General features: G+C 37.2%; 1 protein-coding gene across 1 annotated transcript in view; it reads right to left on the bottom strand.

Annotated features, from left to right (window-relative positions):
* Positions 1 to 10,062: 10,062 nt before the first annotated feature.
* The window catches only part of nfe2l3 (nfe2 like bZIP transcription factor 3), a 43,585-nt gene continuing 34,257 nt past the window's right edge, over positions 10,063 to 19,390 (bottom strand). Inside the window, exon 5 of the mRNA XM_061982482.1 lies at positions 10,063 to 15,638. Coding sequence (XP_061838466.1) covers positions 14,890 to 15,638 — 749 coding nt within the window. The 3' untranslated portion in view covers positions 10,063 to 14,889. The remainder of the gene's footprint in view (positions 15,639 to 19,390) is intronic.

Raw genomic sequence — 19,390 nt, 5'->3', positions numbered from 1 at the left:
AGTGCTTCGCGCTTGACTTTTTCCACTTCCGGGAACGGCTAATAAATTTAAAAAAATAATTACAATAATAATGGATTGCCGTATTAAAACTGGAGCAATTCACTAATATCTTAACTTCGCGACACATTTTAAGGATGAGTAGGGAAAAAATGTGTGAAAGTATGAAGTAGTACAGATAACAGCTTTGTCATATTAGTCGTTTTAAATGACTTGGACATTATTATAATGTTTTTCAACGTACGTTGCCAAAAAGTTACTTAATGGTTTTAAAAACAAGTCAACATATTTTTTTTTAGATTTTTTTTAAATTAAAATTAAACACCCAACGTTAACAACAGTAAATTAGCGAGGTTGAAATGAACGAAGGCTTTAATAAATTCATATCAATAAATAATTTCCACTTCATAGTCATTGTGTTTTTAGAATAAGTTAACATATTTTAAATTTTTTTAATGTATATTTAAAAAAAAAAAAAAAATACCATCCATTGTTGACAATGTTGATAATACAGTATATTAGGGTGGTTGAAGTACAGTGAAAATGAATGAAGGCACCAATAACTTTCAATTAATAAATAATTTACAATTCATTTTTAGAATAGGTTAACATATTTTTTTTAATTGTTTTTTTAATTTAAATTAAATACCATCCATTGTTGACAATGTTGATAATGCAGTATATTAGGGTGGTTGAAGTACAATGAAAATGAATAAAGGCACCAATAACTTTCAATCAATAAATAATTTCCAATTCATTTTTAGAATAAGTGAAAATATTTTTTTAATTGATTTTTTTTAATTTAAATTAAATACCATCCATTGTTAACAGTGTTGATAATACAGTATATTAGGGTGGTTGAAGTACAGAGAAAATGAATGAAGGCACCAATAACTCTTTGTATCAACACATAATTAAAAAAAAACAAAAAAAAAACAATAATTATGGATTGCCGGAGCAATTCACTAATTTCTTAACTTTGCAACAAATTGTAAGGATAAGTGGAGGGGAAATGTGTGAAAGTATGAAGTAGTACAGAAACAGCTTTGTTATATTTGTTGAATAGGATTCCCTATTTAGTTGTTTAAATGACTTGGACATTATTATAATGTTTTTCAACATACGTTGCCCAAAATTTACAAAAATGGTTTTAAAAATAAGTCAACATATTTTTATTTTTTTTCATTTTTTAAAAATCAAATGAAATACCCAATGTTAACAACAGTAAATTAGCGAGGTTGAAGTACAGTGAAAATTAATGAAGGCACCAATAACTTTCAATCAATAAATATTTTCCAATTAATTTTCATATTTTTTTTATTGTTTTTTTTTTTATTTAAATTAAATACCATCCATTGTTGACAATGTTGATAATGCAGTATATTAGGGTGGTTGAAGTACAGTAAAAATGAATGAAAGCAGTAGTAACTCTTTGTATCAACACATAATAATTGAAAAATAATAATAAAAATAATGGAATTCACTCATTTCTTAACTTTGCAACAAATTGTAAGGATAAGTGGGGGAAAAAAGTGTGAAAGTGAGAAGTAGTACAGAAACAGCTTTGTTATATTTGTTGAATAGGATTCCTTCTTTAGTTGTGTTAAATGACTGGGGCATTATTATAATGTTTTTCAACATACGTTGTCTAAAATTTACTAAATGGTTTTAAAAATAAGTCAACATATTTTAATTTTTTAAAATTCAATTTAAATACCCAATGTTAATAACAGTAAATTAGCGAGGTTGAAGTACAGTGACAATTAATGAAGGCACCAATAACTTTCAATCAATAAATAATTTCCCATTCATTTTTAGAATAAGTTAGCATATTTTTTTAATTTATTTTTTAAATTAAAATTAAATACCATCCATTGTTAACAATGTTGGTAATAAAGTATATTATGGTGGTTGAAGTACAGTGAAAATGAATGAAGGCACCAATAACTCTTTGTATCAACACATAATAATAATAATAATAATAATAATAATAATACAAATAAACATTAATAATGGATTAACTTTGCAACAAATTGTAAGGATAAGTGGGGAAAAAAATGTGTGAAAGTGAGAAGTAGTACAGAAACAGCTTTGTTATATTTGTTGAATAGGATTCCCTCTTTCCCTCTTGTGTTAAATGACTGGGACATTATTATAATGTTTTTCAACATACGTTGCCCAAAATTTACTAAATGGTTTTAAAAATAAGTCAACATATTTTTTTTTTTACATTTTTTAACCCAATGTTAATAACAGTAAATTAGAGGTTGAAGTACAGTGAAAATTAATAAAGGCACCCATAACTTTCAATCAATAAATAATTTTCAATTCATTTTTAGAATAAGTAAAAATATTTTTTTAATTGATTTTTTTTTTTTAATTGAATACCATCCATTGTTAACAATGTTGATAATACAGTATATTAGGGTGGTTGAAGTACAGTGAAAATGAATGAAGGCACCAATAACTCTTTGTATCAACACATAATAAAAATAAAAATAAATAACAATAATAATGATTGCCGGAGCACTTCACTCATTTCTTAACTTTGCAACAAATTGTAAGGATAAGTGGAGGGGAAATGTGTGAAAGTATGAAGTAGTAGAAACAACTTTGTTATATTTGTTGAATAGGATTCCCTATTTCGTTGTTTTAAATGACTTGGACATTATTGCCATGTTTTTCAAGATACATTGCCAAACATTTACTTAATGGTTTTAAAAATAAGTCAACATTTTTTTTTTTTAATTTAATTTCAAAATTCAAATTAAATACCCAATGTTAACAACAGTAAATTAATTAGCTAGGTTGAAGTACAATGAAAATGAATGAAGGCTTTAATAACTTTCTATGAATAAATACTTTCCACTTCAAAATAATAGTTTTTTTTAGAATAAGGTAAAAAAAAAAAATGTAATTGTTTTTTTTAATTTAAATTAAATACCATCCCTTGTTAACAATGTTGATAATACAGTATATTAGGGTGGTTGAAGTACACCATGAAGGCACCAATAACTCTTTGTATCAACACATAATTTCAATAATCATCTTTTTAAAAATAGGTTAAACATTTTTTTTTTAAACGTGGTTGACAGAAAAGTTAATGGTAAAGTCATCCTTTTAAAAATAGGTCAACATAAACTTTTTTTTAAATTTAATTTTAATACCCATTGTTAACAATGTTGATAGTACAGTATATTAGCGTGGTTGAAGTACAGTGAAAAATAATTAAGGCTCAAATAACACATTTTAAAATGTTTAAATAATTAAACTAATTAAAAATTTATATATATTTATATTAATTCCACTGTTAACAAATAATTTCAGTAATCGTTTTTTTATGTGGTTAACAAAATAATTAATGGCAATAATCATCTTTTAAAAAACAAGTTAACAAATCTTAGATTTTTTTATTTATTTAAATAATAAAAATACAAATAAAAATAAGCATTTAAGTCCCATCTTAAAACTCATGTCTATACTCATTAAATAGACCCCCTTTTTAGACCAGTTGATCTGCCGTTTCTTTTCTTTTCTGCTCTGCCCCCCTCTCCCTTGTGGAAGGGGGGGGGCACAGGTCCGGTGGCCATGGATGAAGCGCTGGCTGTCCAGAGTCGGGACCCGGGGTGGACCGCTCGCCTGTGCATCGGTTGGGGACATCTCTGCGTTGGATGGTGTCCTGCTGGCCCCACTATGGACCGGACTCTCACAATATTGTGCTAGACCCACTCGACGTCCATTGCATCCGGTCTCCCCTACAGAAGGGAGGGGGGGGGGGGGGGGGGGTCACCCACATCTGCGGTCCTCTCCAAGGTTTCTCATTGTCATTCTCATTGACATCCCACTGGGTTGTGAGTTTTTCCTTGCCCTTATGTGGGATCTGAACCGAGGATGTCGTTGTGGCTTGTGCAGCCCTTTGAGACACTTGTGATTTAGGGCTATATAAATAAACATTGATTGATTGATTGATTGGAAAATATCTATTGTAAACAATGTAATATGTTAGAGTAGTTGAAGTACAGTGAAAATGAATGAAAGCTAATTAATTCTTCCAATATAAGCAAACCGCAACGGACATTCAGGCCTGCAGAAAAGATCATCGATGTCAACTGTCCGCCCCCCCGTCCAGGACTTTTACCGGTCCAGGGTCAGGAAGCGGGCGGGGTGGGAGGGGTCTGCTCAAACTCCTCCCCTTTGGCAGGCGTTACAGATCACTGTGATGAGAACTGTTAACTAACTCTCTAATGACCGCTACACAGTCACAGCGTAAAATAACCCTGGAACTAATTAGTCAAAGTGAATACACTAGCTCATGTTCACTTCATCGTCCTTTTGCTCCATTCACCACTGCAATATCACCTCATTAGCCTTGCACATATGTAGCTTATATTTCAGAATTTTTTTTAATATTTATTGTTTACATTGAAAAAAGAGACTAAGTCAAATTCCGTGACTGTTGAACATGTTTGGCCAATAAAACTGATTCTGATCAACAAATCATTTGCATTTAGGATTTTAATTAAAAGTAGCATTGACATGAATGTTAATGTAGATATGTATAGTATGTTTGAATGGTTATACTTAGACCAACTTTATTGATCTAAAAGGAAAATGATGACCACTGCAGGCTCACATAAGTTAATGGCCAAAACACATAAGAGACATCAAAGTAAACAGAGCTGATGCAACATGATGCAGCATCAGCGATGCCGGCTCTACATACAGCTACAAAAACAAACCAGATAGTTCAAAGTGCAGCTCAGGGGGGCTTTTGACTATGGTGCGCATCACAATCTAAAAATAGAACTACACAAGGAAGCGACAAAGAAAAACAGCATCAAAAACTGGAAAAAAAAAAACATCCTAAAAAAAAAACATTTGTATGCTCATACAACATTTAAAACCTTTAGCATATCTGTATGTGGAATTAAATTATGGAATGGATTAAGCAAATAAATCAAACAAAGCCCCAATATGATACAGTTTATGAGACAGTTCAACATACAAGGGTTCACAAAGTACAAACCCCGTTTCCATATGAGTTGGGAAATTGTGTTAGATGTAAATATAAACGGAATACAATGATTTGCAAATCATTTTCAACCCATATTCAGTTGAATATGCTACAAAGACAACATATTTGATGTTCAAACTGATAAACATTTTTTTGTTGTTGCAAATAATCATTAACTTTAGAATTTGATGCCAGCAACACGTGACAAAGAAGTTGGGAAAGGTGGCAATAAATACTGATAAAGTTGAGGAATGCTCATCAAACACTTATTTGGAACATCCCACAGGTGTGCAGGCTAATTGGGAACAGGTGGGTGCCATGATTGGGTATAAAAGTAGATTCCATGAAATGCTCAGTCATTCACAAACAAGGATGGGGCGAGGGTCACCACTTTGTCAACAAATGCGTGAGCAAATTGTTGAACAGTTTAAGAAAAACCTTTCTCAACCAGCTATTGCAAGGAATTTAGGGATTTCACCATCTACGGTCCGTAATATCATCAAAGGGTTCAGAGAATCTGGAGAAATCACTGCACGTAAGCAGCTAAGCCCGTGACCTTCGATCCCTCAGGCTGTACTGCATCAACAAGCGACATCAGTGTGTAAAGGATATCACAACATGGGCTCAGGAACACTTCAGAAACCCACTGTCAGTAACTACAGTTGGTCGCTACATAAGTGCAAGTTAAAACTCTCCTATGCAAGACGAAAACCGTTTATCAACAACACCCAGAAACGCCGTCGGCTTCGCTGGGCCTGAGCTCATCTAAGATGGTCTGACGAGTCCACATTTCAAATTGTTTTTGGAAACTGTGGACGTCGTGTCCTCCGGACCAAAGAGGAAAAGAACCATCCGGATTGTTATAGGCGCAAAATTGAAAAGCCAGCATCTGTGATGGTATGGGGGTGTATTAGTGCCCAAGACATGGGTAACTTACACATCTGTGAAGGCACCATTAATGCTGAAAGGTACATACAGGTTTTGGAGCAACATATGTTGCCATCCAAGCAACGTTACCATGGACGCCCCTGCTTATTTCAGCAAGACAATGCCAAGCCACGTGTCACATCAACGTGGCTTCATAGTAAAAGAGTGCGGGTACTAGACTGGCCTGCCTGTAGTCCAGACCTGTCTCCCATTGAAAATGTGTGGCGCATTATGAAGCCTAAAATACCACAACGGAGACCCCCGGACTGTTGAACAACTTAAGCTGTACATCAAGCAAGAATGGGAAAGAATTCCACCTAAGAAGCTTAAAAAAATGTGTCTCCTCAGTTCCCAAACAATTTACTGAGTGTTGTTAAAAGGAAAGGCCATGTAACACAGTGGTGAACATGCCCTTTCCCAACTAATTTGGCACGTGTTGCAGCCATGAAATTCCAAGGTAATTATTATTTGCAAAAAAAAAATAAAGTTTATGAGTTTGAACATCAAATATCTTGTCTTTGTAGTGCATTCAACTGAATATGGGTTGAAAATGATTTCCAAATCATTGTATTCCGTTTATATTCACATCTAACACAATTTCCCAACTCATATGGAAACGGGGTTTGTATTTAGACTTAGACACACTTTATTGATCCACAAGGGAAATTGTAACTGAGCTACTGTGTGGAACAAAGGATGGAAAGGGTAATGCAGATATGAAGTAGACAAAAAATTTACCATAGTAGCAATATAAAATTTAACATATATGTAATGTTTACAGTCTAGGATAAATACTGATATATTACATTTTTATATAATACATACAATATATAACAAATGCCAATTACCATGTACAGTATTACAGTATATGGTAACAGCTGCAGCAAAAAAAAAAAGGGCAGAACAATAATTATGAACATCTTGAACCCCTTTTTTTTAAAAATTTAGATAGATTATTTATGTATTTAACATTTGTTTACTTACTATGGTATATTATTTATTTATTTACTGTTCTGTTACAGAGAACAAGGAAATGGGATACAATTGCTACGGTAGGAAAAGGGGTAGGATTAAATACGCTCAGCTTCTTCCCACTCCTTTTCGGACGTGCTGTAATGAAACAACTGGACATATGTGATGCATTGCATGTTGCAAGCAAACTGAAACTGAACTGAAGAATGATGACATTTTTGATGCAAAAGTAATTGTAGGACTAAGGTAGACTGACCATACGTCCTCTTTTCCCCGGACATGTCCTCTTTTGCGGGGCTGTCCGGGCGGGGTTTCTTAAATGCCTCAAATGTCCGGCATTTTGAGTCAGGGTTGCGTGTATTTTCAAAGTACGTCCAGGGTTAAGAAGGGGTTAAAAACAAAACAAATTGTGAAGTTGTGCGCACGCAGCAGCATTCGGTGAGGGAGGGGCAGAGACAGAGAGAGCGATAGAATGGATTGATTGACATACTTGCCAACCCTCCCGATTTTCTCGGGAGACTCCTGAATTTCAGTGCCCCTCCCGAAAATCTCCCGGGGCAACCATTCTCCCGATTTACACCCAGACAACAATATTGGGGGCGTGCCGGCCCAGTCACATAACATCTACGGCCTTTCACACACACAAGTGAATGCAAGGCATACTTATCACTGTCACACTGAGGGTGGCCGTATAAACAACTTTAACACTGTTACAAATATGCGCCACACTGTGAACCCACACCCAAACAAGAATGACAAACACATTTCGGGAGAACATCCGCACTGTAACACAATATAAACACAACAGAACAAATACCCAGAACCCCTTGCAGCACTAACTCTTCCGGGACGCTACAATATACACCCGCCGCTACCCCCTACCCCCCCTTACACTTTTATACTGAAATAAATACACCTACAACTTATTAAATAAAAACATAGAAAAAACTACCCGCAGCGGTAAAGTTTAGATCCATGAAGGAAAGAAGAAAGTGAATGAATGTTTATAACTGAATACGTTTACATATATATACAAATTTGTTTTTTTTATTATTTCTTTTAATGAATTAAGTAACGTTTGTGACAACCTTTTTCCAAAACACAATATAGAATGTGAGATATAACAGGATACGTTTACCATTTGTTTTCAAAACGCTAACAAAAAAGTGGGACCCCAAAAATTTTCTGTGGGACCCCATTTTTATGACTTGATGGGGTCCCTGGGACCCCATTTAGAAAATTCCTTGCGCCAACACTGCTGTCAACAGAGGAGAAAAAATGCTTTATTTAAATAAATATATTATTTATAAAAGGAAGTTCAAGTATCATTGGCAAATGTTCGCTAGTCCCGGCCTTGGCAGGCATATATGTGTCCTCTTTTTGGGATTTCAGAATATGGTCAGCCTAACTAAGGTGTCTGAACTGCTGCCTGGGAAGATTAAACTACAAAATAATTAAAAAAAGTGCAAAAAAGTTGAAATGTTGCAACTTTTCAGCATATTTGCATAGCTTTCACCTTTTTACATCAAAGTGGTCGTCATGACGTTATAGTAACTAAATTATATTTTTAGCTGGATAAAACAATAAGCCATACTTGCCAACCTTGAGACCTCCGATTTCGGGAGGTGGGGGGTGGGGGTTGGGGGTCGTGGTCGGGCGGGGGCGTGGTTGGGGGCGGGGCTAAGAGGGGAGTATATTTACAGCTAGAATTCACCAAGTCAAGTATTTCATATATATATATATGTATATGTATATATATATATATATATATATATATATATATATATATATATATATATATATATATATATATATATATATATATATATAAGAAATACTTGACTTTCAGTGAATTCTAGCTGTATATATATGTATTTTATTATATATATATATATATATATATATATATATATATATATATATATACACACACAATATATATATATATATATATATATATATATATATAAATAAAATAAATACTTGCATTTCAGTGTTCATTTATTTACACATATACACACACATAACACTCATCTACTCATTGTTGAGTTAAGGGTTGAATTGTCCATCCTTGTTCTATTCTCTGTCACTATTTTTCTAGCCATGCTGAACACCCTTTCGCAGGTACCCAGAAAGGTTTCGAGTACCACCAAAAAAACTGAATCTCTGAAGACAGTATAAAAATCTGTGTTAAAGGTGTACAAATACTGTTTGTATAATAAGCATGTTATTTTTTTTTTTTTTTACAAATGAGGGTTAAGAGTTCAGCACTAAAAAAAAAAAAAGAATGTGGCTTAAGTACAGTTTTTTAATTGAGCTGCTGCATTTTTTGGTTGGGTTGTTTATTTATTTTGAGTAACTTCTATACATTTCTAAAAGGGGAATAATGTAATAGAGTAATCTATGTTTGTCTGTTGCCATCTCCTGGTGAATATTGGCTATAGCGTACTGGGGTTACTTTTTGGTTGGCCAACGATTTACGTGGTGTTGCGCACTTGACGTCACTCAGGTCCGCATGGAGCTGGAGGGGGCGTGGCTTCCAGCTCCGCCTGAATTTCGGGAGATTTTCGGGAGAGGCGCTGAATTTCGGGAGTCTCCCGGAAAATCCGGGAGAGTTGGCAAGTATGCAATAAGCGCTTTCAGACCTGCTCGGACTAGCCAATAAACTAAAAGCCAGGGGGTGTCGGCTCATTGGCTAGCACATATCTTGAGGCTTTTTCAGCTTAATTGATTGATTGAAACTTTTATTAGTAGATTCCACAGTACAGTACATATTCCGTACAATTGAGCACTAAATGGTAACATCCGAATACGTTTTTCAACTTGTTTAAGTCGGGGTCCACGTTAATCAATTCATGGTAAAATGCTAAGTTCTCTGACCGGGAATTGAACCCTGACCGCGGCGGTGAGAGCGCTGAATCCTAACCACTAGACCACCAGGTAGAGAGCCCAATGACTCAACTTTGACGCAATATTAAAGTACTAGAAAGGTCTTTGTATATTATTCTTTTAAATATAAAAAACAAAGGCCCCGTTTTTTTCAAATTGTTCCTATTTCTGTATTTTTCTCAGCCTTCTCACTTTGAAAGCGCCATCTCAAATCAATCAAAAAGCACAAATGGGCATGAACGAGGACAGGAGCGAGGCATAAATTGTTTGTTTTTTTTTAATCAGAAAGATTCATGTCAGAAAACATCTACAAGTCCCAAGCAGAGAGCAGACTATCAACATACAACATCATGCAATCGACATTTGCCCAGCAGCAAAAGAAAAAAACATTTATATATATATATATAAAATAAAAAGCAAAGTCAGTCACACCAGATAAATAAAAAAATAGAAAAGAAAATACTTCATGAAACTACTTTGTGCAAGTCTCTGAATTTGAGTTTCCTCACCTCAAAGACTTCATAGAGCAGAAGGCAATAAAAAGCACAGCAACCTCGACGCTGCTTCCAAACATTCAGAAAAGATGATTGTTTTACTCTTTTAGGTGGACATTCCGACAAGGAGTTCTACTTAAGAGTGCACTTCGATCCCCCTGAAAAAGGGTTTTTTTTTTCTCAACTTTTATTCAAATGAAAAAAAAAAAAAACGTTTTAAAATGATTTCAAGCGTGAGGTAGAAAATAACCTTTGCTAAACTGTAAAGCAATTTTAATAAAACATCCAGCGTACATACCTGGTCAGTTTCATTATTGGTACAGTGCAGGGGTGTCCAAACCTTTTGACTGGGGGCATGCTAAGTAACTCCTTTTTAATATATATATATATATATATATATACACACACACACACACGCACGTATACAATAATATAATGGAGATATAATTCATAATTGGTTATTAAGTATATGTGAAATTTCAACTACGACTACCTCCTTTAAGTTTTTTAACCAATCAAAAATATCAAGCAGCAGAAATGTGCCAAACGTGTGTAAGTGTAGCATGTTTTGCATTTTTCCCATCATCCCTTGTGATGGATTTAAATAGGTGTGATTTACATTTTTTTGTATGGTGATAGAACATTTATTTTTTTAAACAATATCCACAAAGTTCAATGAGCAGGTTGTGTTATGTGTGACCATTTGTGTTGAATTTCTGTGCACCATGGCTAGGGAAGGTTGTTCGGATTGGGTCATATAAGTAAATGTGTGCAGTATATCCTTATAGGTTGAATTAATGGTTGAGTTACTTTCTGTTGTGTGACCATTTGTGTTGAATTTTTGTGCACCATGACTAGGGAAGGTTGTTTGGATTGGGTCATATAAGTAAATGTGTGCAGTATTTCCTTATAGGTTGAATTAATGGTTGAGTTACTTTCTGTTGTGTGACCATTTGTGTTGAATTTTTGTGCACCATGACTAGGAAAGGTTGTTCGGATTGGGTCATATAAATGAATATGTGCCATATTTCCCTGTAGGTTGAATTAATGGTTGAGTTACTTGCATTGGCCACCAGATGGTGACACAATAGCTGTGTGACTATTTGTGTTGAATTTTTGTGCACCATGATTAGGGAAGGTTGTTCGGAATGGGTCATATAAGTAAATGCTGCGCAATATTTCCTTGTACCGGTAGGTTGAATTAATGGTTGTTACTTTCATTGGTCACCAGATGGTGACAATGGCTTGGTGGCCATTTGTGTTGAATTTTTGTGCACTAGGACTAAGGAAGGTTGTTCAGATTGGGTCATATAATAAATGTTGTGCAGTCGTTTCCTTGTAGGTTGAATTAATGGTTGAGTTAATTGCATTGGCCACCAGATGGTGGCCACATAATAGCTATGTGACTATTTGTGTTGAATTTTTGTGCACCATGATTAGGGAAGGTTGTTCGGAATGGGTCATATAAGTAAATGTTGTGCAGTATTTCTTTGTAGGTAGAAATAATGGTTGAGTTACTTGCATTGGCCACCGGATAGTGATATAATGGCTGTGTAACCATTTGTGTGGAATTTTTGTGCACCATGACTAGGGATGGTTGTTCGGATTGGGTCATATGAGTAAATGTGTGCAGTAGTTCCTTGTAGGTTGAATTAATGGTTTAGCTACTAGCATTGGCCACCCGATGGTGACACAATAGCTGTGTGACCATTTGTGTTGAATTTTTGTGCACCATGACTAGGAATGGTTGTTCGGATTGGGTCATATAAGTAGATGTCGTGCAGTATTTCTTTATAGGTTGAATTAATGGTTGAGTTACTTGCATTGGCCACCGGATAGTGATATAATGGCTGTGTGACCATTTGTGTGGAATTTTTGTGCACCATGACTAGGGATGGTTGTTCGGATTGGGTCATATAAGTAAATGTCGTGCAGTATTTCTTTGTAGGTTGAATTAATGGTTGAGTTACTTGCATTGGCCACCGGATAGTGATATAATGGCTGTGTGACCATTTGTGTGGAATTTTTGTACACCATGACTAGGGATGGTTGTTCGGATTGGGTCATATAAGTAAATGTCGTGCAGCATTTCTTTGTAGGTTGAATTAATGGTTGAATTACTTGCATTGGCCACCGGATGGTGACACAATAGCTGTGTGACCTTTTGTGTTGAATTTTTGTGCACCATGACGAGGGAAGGTGGTTCGGATTGGGTCATATAAGTAAATGTGTGCAGTATTTCCTTGTAGGTTGAATTAATGGTTGAGTTACTTGCATGGTGATATAATGGCGGTGTGACCATTTGTGTTGAATTTTTGTGCACCATGACTAGGGATGGTTGTTCGGATTGGGTCATATGAGTAATGTGTGCAGTAGTTCCTTGTATGTTGAATTCATGGTTTAGCTACTAGCATTGGCCACCCGATGGTGACACAATGGCTGTGTGACCTTTTGTGTTGAATTTTTGTGCAGCATGATTAGGGATGGTTGTTCGGTTTGGGTCATATGAGTAAATGTGTGCAGTGTTTCCTGGAAGGTTGAATTAATGGTTGAGTTACTTCCATTGGCCACCAGATGGTGTCACAATGGCTGTATGACCATTGGTGTTGAATTTTGTGTACCATGATTAGGGAAGGTTGTTCGGACTGGGTCATATAAGTGAATGTGTGCAGTATTTCCTGGTAGGTTGAATTAATGGTTGTTACTTGCATTGGCCACCCGATGGTGACACAATGGCTGTGTGACCTTTTGTGTTGAATTTTTGTGCACCATGATTAGGGATGGTTGTTCGGATTGGGTCATATGAGTAAATGTGTGCAGTGTTTCCTGGAAGGTTGAATTAATGGTTGAGTTACTTCCATTGGCCACCAGATAGTGTCACAATGGCTGTATGACCATTTGTGTTGAATTTTGTGTACCATGATTAGGGAAGGTTGTTCGGACTGGGTCATATAAGTGAATGTGTGCAGTATTTCCTGGTAGGTTGAATTAATAGTTGTTACTTTCATTGGCCAACAGATGGTGACACAATAGCTGTGTGACCTTTTGTGTTGAATTTTTGTGCACCATGACTAGGGAAGGTTGTTCGGATTGGGTCATATAAGTAAATGTGTGCTGCATTTCCTTGTAGGTTGAATTAATGATTTGAGTTACTTGCATTGGCCACCAGGTGGTGACAATAGCTGGGTGAGCATTTGTGTTGAATTTTTATGTACCAGGACTAGGGAAGGTGGTTCGTATTGGGTCATAAAAGTAAATGTGTGCAGTAGTTCCTTGTAGGTTGAATTAATGGTTGCGTTACTAGCATTGGCCACCCGATGGTGATAAAGTGGCTGTATGACCATTTGTGCTGAATTTTTGTGCACCATGACTAGGGAAGATTGTTCGGATTGGGTCATATAAGTAAATGTGTGCAGTATTTTCTTGTAGGTTGAATCAATGGTTGAGTTATTTGCATTGGCCACCGGATGGTGATAAAGTGGCTGTATGACCATTTGTGTTGAATTTTTGTGCACCATGACTAGGGAAGATTGTTCGGATTGGGTCATATAAGTAAATGTGTGCAGTATTTTCTTGGAGGTTGAATTAATGGTTATTACTTGCATTGGCCACCCGATGATGACACAATGGCTGTGTCACCATTTGTGTTGAAGTTTTGTGGACCATGACTAGGGAAGGTTGTTTGGATAGGGTCATACAAGTAAATGTGTGCAGTATTTTCTTGTAGGTTGAATTAATGGTTGAGTTATTGCATTGGCCACCAGCTGGTGACACAATATCTGTGTGACCATTTGTGTTGAATTTTTGTGCACCATGACTAGGGAAGGTTGTTTGGATTGGGTCATATAAGTAAATGTGTGCAGATTTCCTGGTAGGTTGAATTAATGGTTGATTTACTTTCATTGGCCACCAGATGGTGACAATAGCTGATATCTGTCCGCTTGTATATGATACGACTACATTTGTTTATTGAACTCATGCCCTCGCAGTCTTGCAGTCCAAATTGAAGACGCCGACCCGCGGGCCGTAGTTTGGACACCCCTGGTCTACAGTATATGTCATCAAGACATAATCTATTGATTTTTCACCTTGTATGGAAGCAATCTACTGTAAACTTAGTCTGTGTAAAATCTCGTTTATCGCCGTAGGATAACGTTGCTACTATAGAAGGAAAAATAATACACCGTCATGTGACAGTTTTTGATGCATTTCAGGAAGTGGGAACAATAAATAGAGCTTTTAACCAGCGGACCAGCAATCTTTTTGCTGCCTGAACACACCTGGTACATTTGTGATGAATGCTGGGACAGTTTGCAGGCAGGTGCAGGTCCTAAAGTCCAGTAAAGAGTGTCCACCTCAAAGAAGCCAAGAGTGTCCTTCCAGTGTGTAAGCTACATTTCTCTGATTTTTATCCACTTTTTCTTTTTGCTCTTTTTTGTCGCTTTCTTTTGTTTTTGGCAGCTTTAGCTGTTTTCGCCTTGCAACAGCAGTGGTTCAACACGCACACACACACACACACACACACACACGCACACACTTTTGTAAGAGGATATTCCACAGCCAAGAAAGTCCACCTTGAAAAAAAGAAAAGCAGCCTCACTGCTTCTTGCCCTTTTTCCTCTTGTCCGACTTACTGCCGCTGGCCGCCGAGACGGCGGGCCTCCTCACGGGCTGAACCAGGACCCTCCCGTTGGCCCCGCACCGCAGGGTGAACGTGTCCGGGTCCAGGGCTCGTCCCGAATCGTCTCTGAGCCGAGCCAGCACGTCTCTAGTGAGCTGGCGAATCTGCTGGCCCACGGCGCCCATGGTCTTGGCCGTGATCTGTTTCTCCCTCAGCAGCCGGTCCCTTTGAGCCCGGAGCCGCTCCACCTCTTCTTGGAGCCCCGTGATGGCGTCCAGTTTGCGTTTGCGGCAGTTCTGCGCCGCCAGCTTGTTCTTGCCGCGCCGGCGGATGTCCCTGAGGAGCGTCACCTGCTCGGCGGTGAAACCGTGGCCCTCAATGAGCTCCAGGAACTCCTCCACCGGCATGTTGACGATCTGCAGCACGGAAAAGGGGATGCACATGGCACGGGCGCGCACTTCGTCCCGACTCAGCTCGCGCTCCTCCAGACCGGGCCCTTCGTCGCCGCTCAGAGGCTCCTCCTTGATGCCTTTGTGGGCGAGGGTGAGCGGCGGCGGGTTGAAGAAGGCGGGAGACGAGTAGCTGTGGTCGTGCCACACGCTCTCACTCAGGTCCGGCAAGCCTTTAGACGGCAACCAGTCCGCCTCGCTGCTGTAGCCCGTGGCTCCGCATTCGTCTTCGCAGAACGAACTCGATGACGATGACGACGACATCTCCGATGAACCTGAACCAGCAAACCATTAGTTAGTTCTCAAATATCCTACGCATACCTGCCAACTTTTGAAATCAGAAAAACCTAGTAGCCAGGGTCCAGGGGCCGCAGGCCCCGGCAGGTCCAGGACAAAGTCCTGGTGGGGGGTTCAGGGGGGTTTCGCCCCCCGACGCAAAATGATTATTAGCATTCAGACAGGTTAAAATGTTGCTAAAACCATCACTTTTCTATCAGTCACAGTGACTTTTCAAAACAAAAATATTACAGCAAAAATCATATGGGTTGATTGACATGTTTATTCTGTTAGTTTGAAATTATTTTGACAGTTAATGCCAGTTATCCTGTCAACCTTTCACAAGACTTCAATTTGTTAATTGAAAGTATAAACAGTATAAACACTTTTTACAGTAAACAAATGGTAAAACAGTACTAAACAATTCCATAAAAAAAAAATTGGTGTCATTATTAACTTTCTGTCCAAGCTTGTATAATCTACTGCCTTGTTCAATTGTAAAAAATATTCTGTGCCTTAATAGTCCTGTCAATAGCATGGAATTACAATTCAAATGTAGTTTTTTTGTAAGCCTTTCAAAAGAATTCAAAATATGAAAAATTAATGAAAATTAATTTAAGCCATCAGACACTTGAAAGTGGCACATCACATCTCTAATGTAATCATTTTAACTTTTCAACAGAAATAGCACTGCAAAAATATTAAGGACATACTTCTGTATTTTGGTAGTTATGCATGTAGTTAAACATTTTCCGAAATAACTGTCCCATGTGATCAGCCTGTGCGATTGGAAGTCCATGCTCAATTATTGCCTCCGTAAATAAAACTTCGGCATTTATCACATCCAAAGAATCTGTTTGGGCGACGAAAAACGTTGAAAGTTTTCCACTTGTATCGCTAGCAACGGCATTAGACTTGTGTTTTTTTGTCCCAACGTGGTCTTTTACATCGCTAATTCCTCCGTGTCCGATCGAAAAATCTTGTCTGCACAAGGTGCAATTCGCGTAGTTTTCACCCTTTTTGGAACGGATAATTATTCCCGGATAGGCTTTTGAATATTCTTCACGGAATGACTGCAGTTTTCTTTTTGGTTTAAGACTCGTTTGCGATTTTTCTCCGGCTGATTCCATGATCGTTCGCTCGTTTGGAAACAATGGCAACTGGTGCCTCGTGCTTGGCAGCGGTGCTATAAATAGCCTCGCGCATGGCATTCGGAATGGCTCGATAGGAATTTACGGGAAGCAGTGTCGATTGTCATTGTTGTTACGCGATTTCGTGAATAAAACTTTAAAAAAAATATTTTTTTTTAATTAATGAAAAACCGTATTTTTTTATCACTGCAACCGTAACCCGGAATAGGTTGATGAAAACCATACTAATTACGGGAAAACCGGAGTAGTTGGCAGGTATGCCTACGTCATTGCTAGCAAAATGCTGCACAGGCCCGAGTGTCACATGATTATACTTATTATTATTAATAATGGTATGAGATACATTTTACTTTTTAATTATTATTATTATTATTTTTTTTACAAACACAAAAATGCCAAATTAACCTTTTACAATCATTCTTGTAACATAAGTGAAGTAATTGGACACAATAGTGCAGTGTTTTTCAACCTTTTTTGTGCCAAGGCACATTTTTTGTGTTGGAAAAATGCGGAGGCACACCGCCAGCAGAAGTCATTAAAAAACTAAACTCAGTTGACAGTAAAAAGTCGTCGTCGCAATTGTTGGATATGACTTTAAAGCATAACCAAGCATGCATCACTATAGCTCTTGTCTCAAAGTAGGTGTACTGTCACCATCTGTCACATCACACCGTGACTTATTTTGACTTGTTTGCTGTTTTCCTGTGTGTAATGGTTTAGTTTTTGTCTTGCACTCCTATTTTAATGGCTTTTTCTCTTTTTTTGGTATTTTCCTGTAGCAGTTTCATGTCTTCCTTTGAGCGATATTTCCCGCATCTACTTTATTTTAGCAGTCAAGAATATTTCAGTTGTTTTTATCCTTCTTAGTGTGGACATTGTTGATTCTCATGTCATGTTCAGATGTAAACCAGGCACGGGTAGATTTTGCGCTGTGTGCAGGCGCCAAGTCCTGTTGGAACTTGAAATCTCCATCTCCATAGAGCAGGTCAGCAGCAGGAAGCATGAAGTGCTCTAAAACTTGCTGGTAGACGGCTGCGTTGACCCTGGATCTCAGGAAACAGAGTGGACCGACACCAGCAGATGACATGGCACCCCAAACCATCACCCAACCATGCAAATTTTGCATTTCCTTTGGAAATCGAGGTCCCAGAGTCTGGAGGAAGACAGGAGAGGCACAGGATCCACGTTGCCTGAAGTCTAGTGTAAAGTTTCCACCATCAGTGATGGTTTGGGGTGCCATGTCATCTGCTGGTGTCGGTCGACTCTGTTTCCTGAGATCCAGGGCCAACGCAGCCGTCTACCAGCAAGTTTTAGAGCACTTCATGCTTCCTGCTGCTGACCTGCTCTATGGAGATGGAGATTTCAAGTTCCAACAGGACTTGGCGTCTGCACACAGCGCAAAATCTACCCTTGCCTGGTTTACGGACCATGGTATTTCTGTTCTAAATTGGCCCGCCAACTCCCCTGACCTTAGCCCCATAGAAAATCTGTGGGGTATTGTGAAAAGGAAGATGCAGAATGCCAGACCCAAAAACGCAGAAGAGTTGAAGGCCACTATCCGAGCAACCTGGGCTCTCATAACACCTGAGCAGTGCCAGAAACTCATCGACTCCATGCCACGCCGCATTAACGCAGTAATTGAGGCAAAAGGAGCTCCAACCAAGTATTGAGTATTGTACATGCTCATATTTTTCATTTTCATACTTTTCAGTTGGCCAACATTTCTAAAAATCCCTTTTTTGTATTAGCCTTAAGTAATATTCTAATTTTGTGACACACGGAATTTTGGATTTTCATTTGTTGCCACTTCAAATCATCAAAATTAAATGAAATAAACATTTGAATGCATCAGTCTGTGTGCAATGAATAAATATAATGTACAAGTTACACCTTTTGAATGCAATTACTGAAATAAATCAAGTTTTTCAAAATATTCTAATTTACTGGCTTTTACCTGTATATTATAATTTAAAAAAAAAATGTAGGTCTAAAAAGTCAAATATTTTTCACATTATAAAAAGACCAAATTAACCTTTAATAATAATATTTGTAACATAAGTGAAATATTTGGAAATAACGGAGCACAAAAATATGGATTCACATTCCAATTGCGATCGTCATCTCGATTCAAATAGGACTCATAATTTTCAGAAATCGATTTAAAAATGTTAAATCTTTCATACATTTTTAAATGGATTTCTGAAAATTAATTACAGTTGGAAATTAAAATATGCAACAATTATATATATATATATATATATGTATATATATATATATATATAATTTTCTAAGAATCCATTTCTAAAAAGTTGTTTTTAGGCCACCTCTATGCATATTAGTTAGAATTAATTATTGTAGGACTGCGTATTTGCATGTACATTAATGTTTCATTAGCTTTATACTCATTTCAATTAGTATTTATTTTTGTAACCAGCCTGACCTAAGCCTTGATAATAATCTTTGATTAAACATGCTTTCTTATCATTTGACAAAAATTATTCTGTTGAAGTTAAAGTTTAAGTACCAATGATCGTCACCCACACACTAGGTGTGGTGAAATTTGTCCTCTGCATTTGACTCATCCCCTTGTTCACCCCCTG

The sequence above is a fragment of the Nerophis lumbriciformis genome, linkage group LG21 (assembly GCF_033978685.3).
Source record: "Nerophis lumbriciformis linkage group LG21, RoL_Nlum_v2.1, whole genome shotgun sequence".
Lineage (NCBI taxonomy): Eukaryota > Metazoa > Chordata > Actinopteri > Syngnathiformes > Syngnathidae > Nerophis > Nerophis lumbriciformis.
Note: the sequence above shows the minus strand (reverse complement) of the source record. Positions and strands in the feature narration are given on the sequence as shown.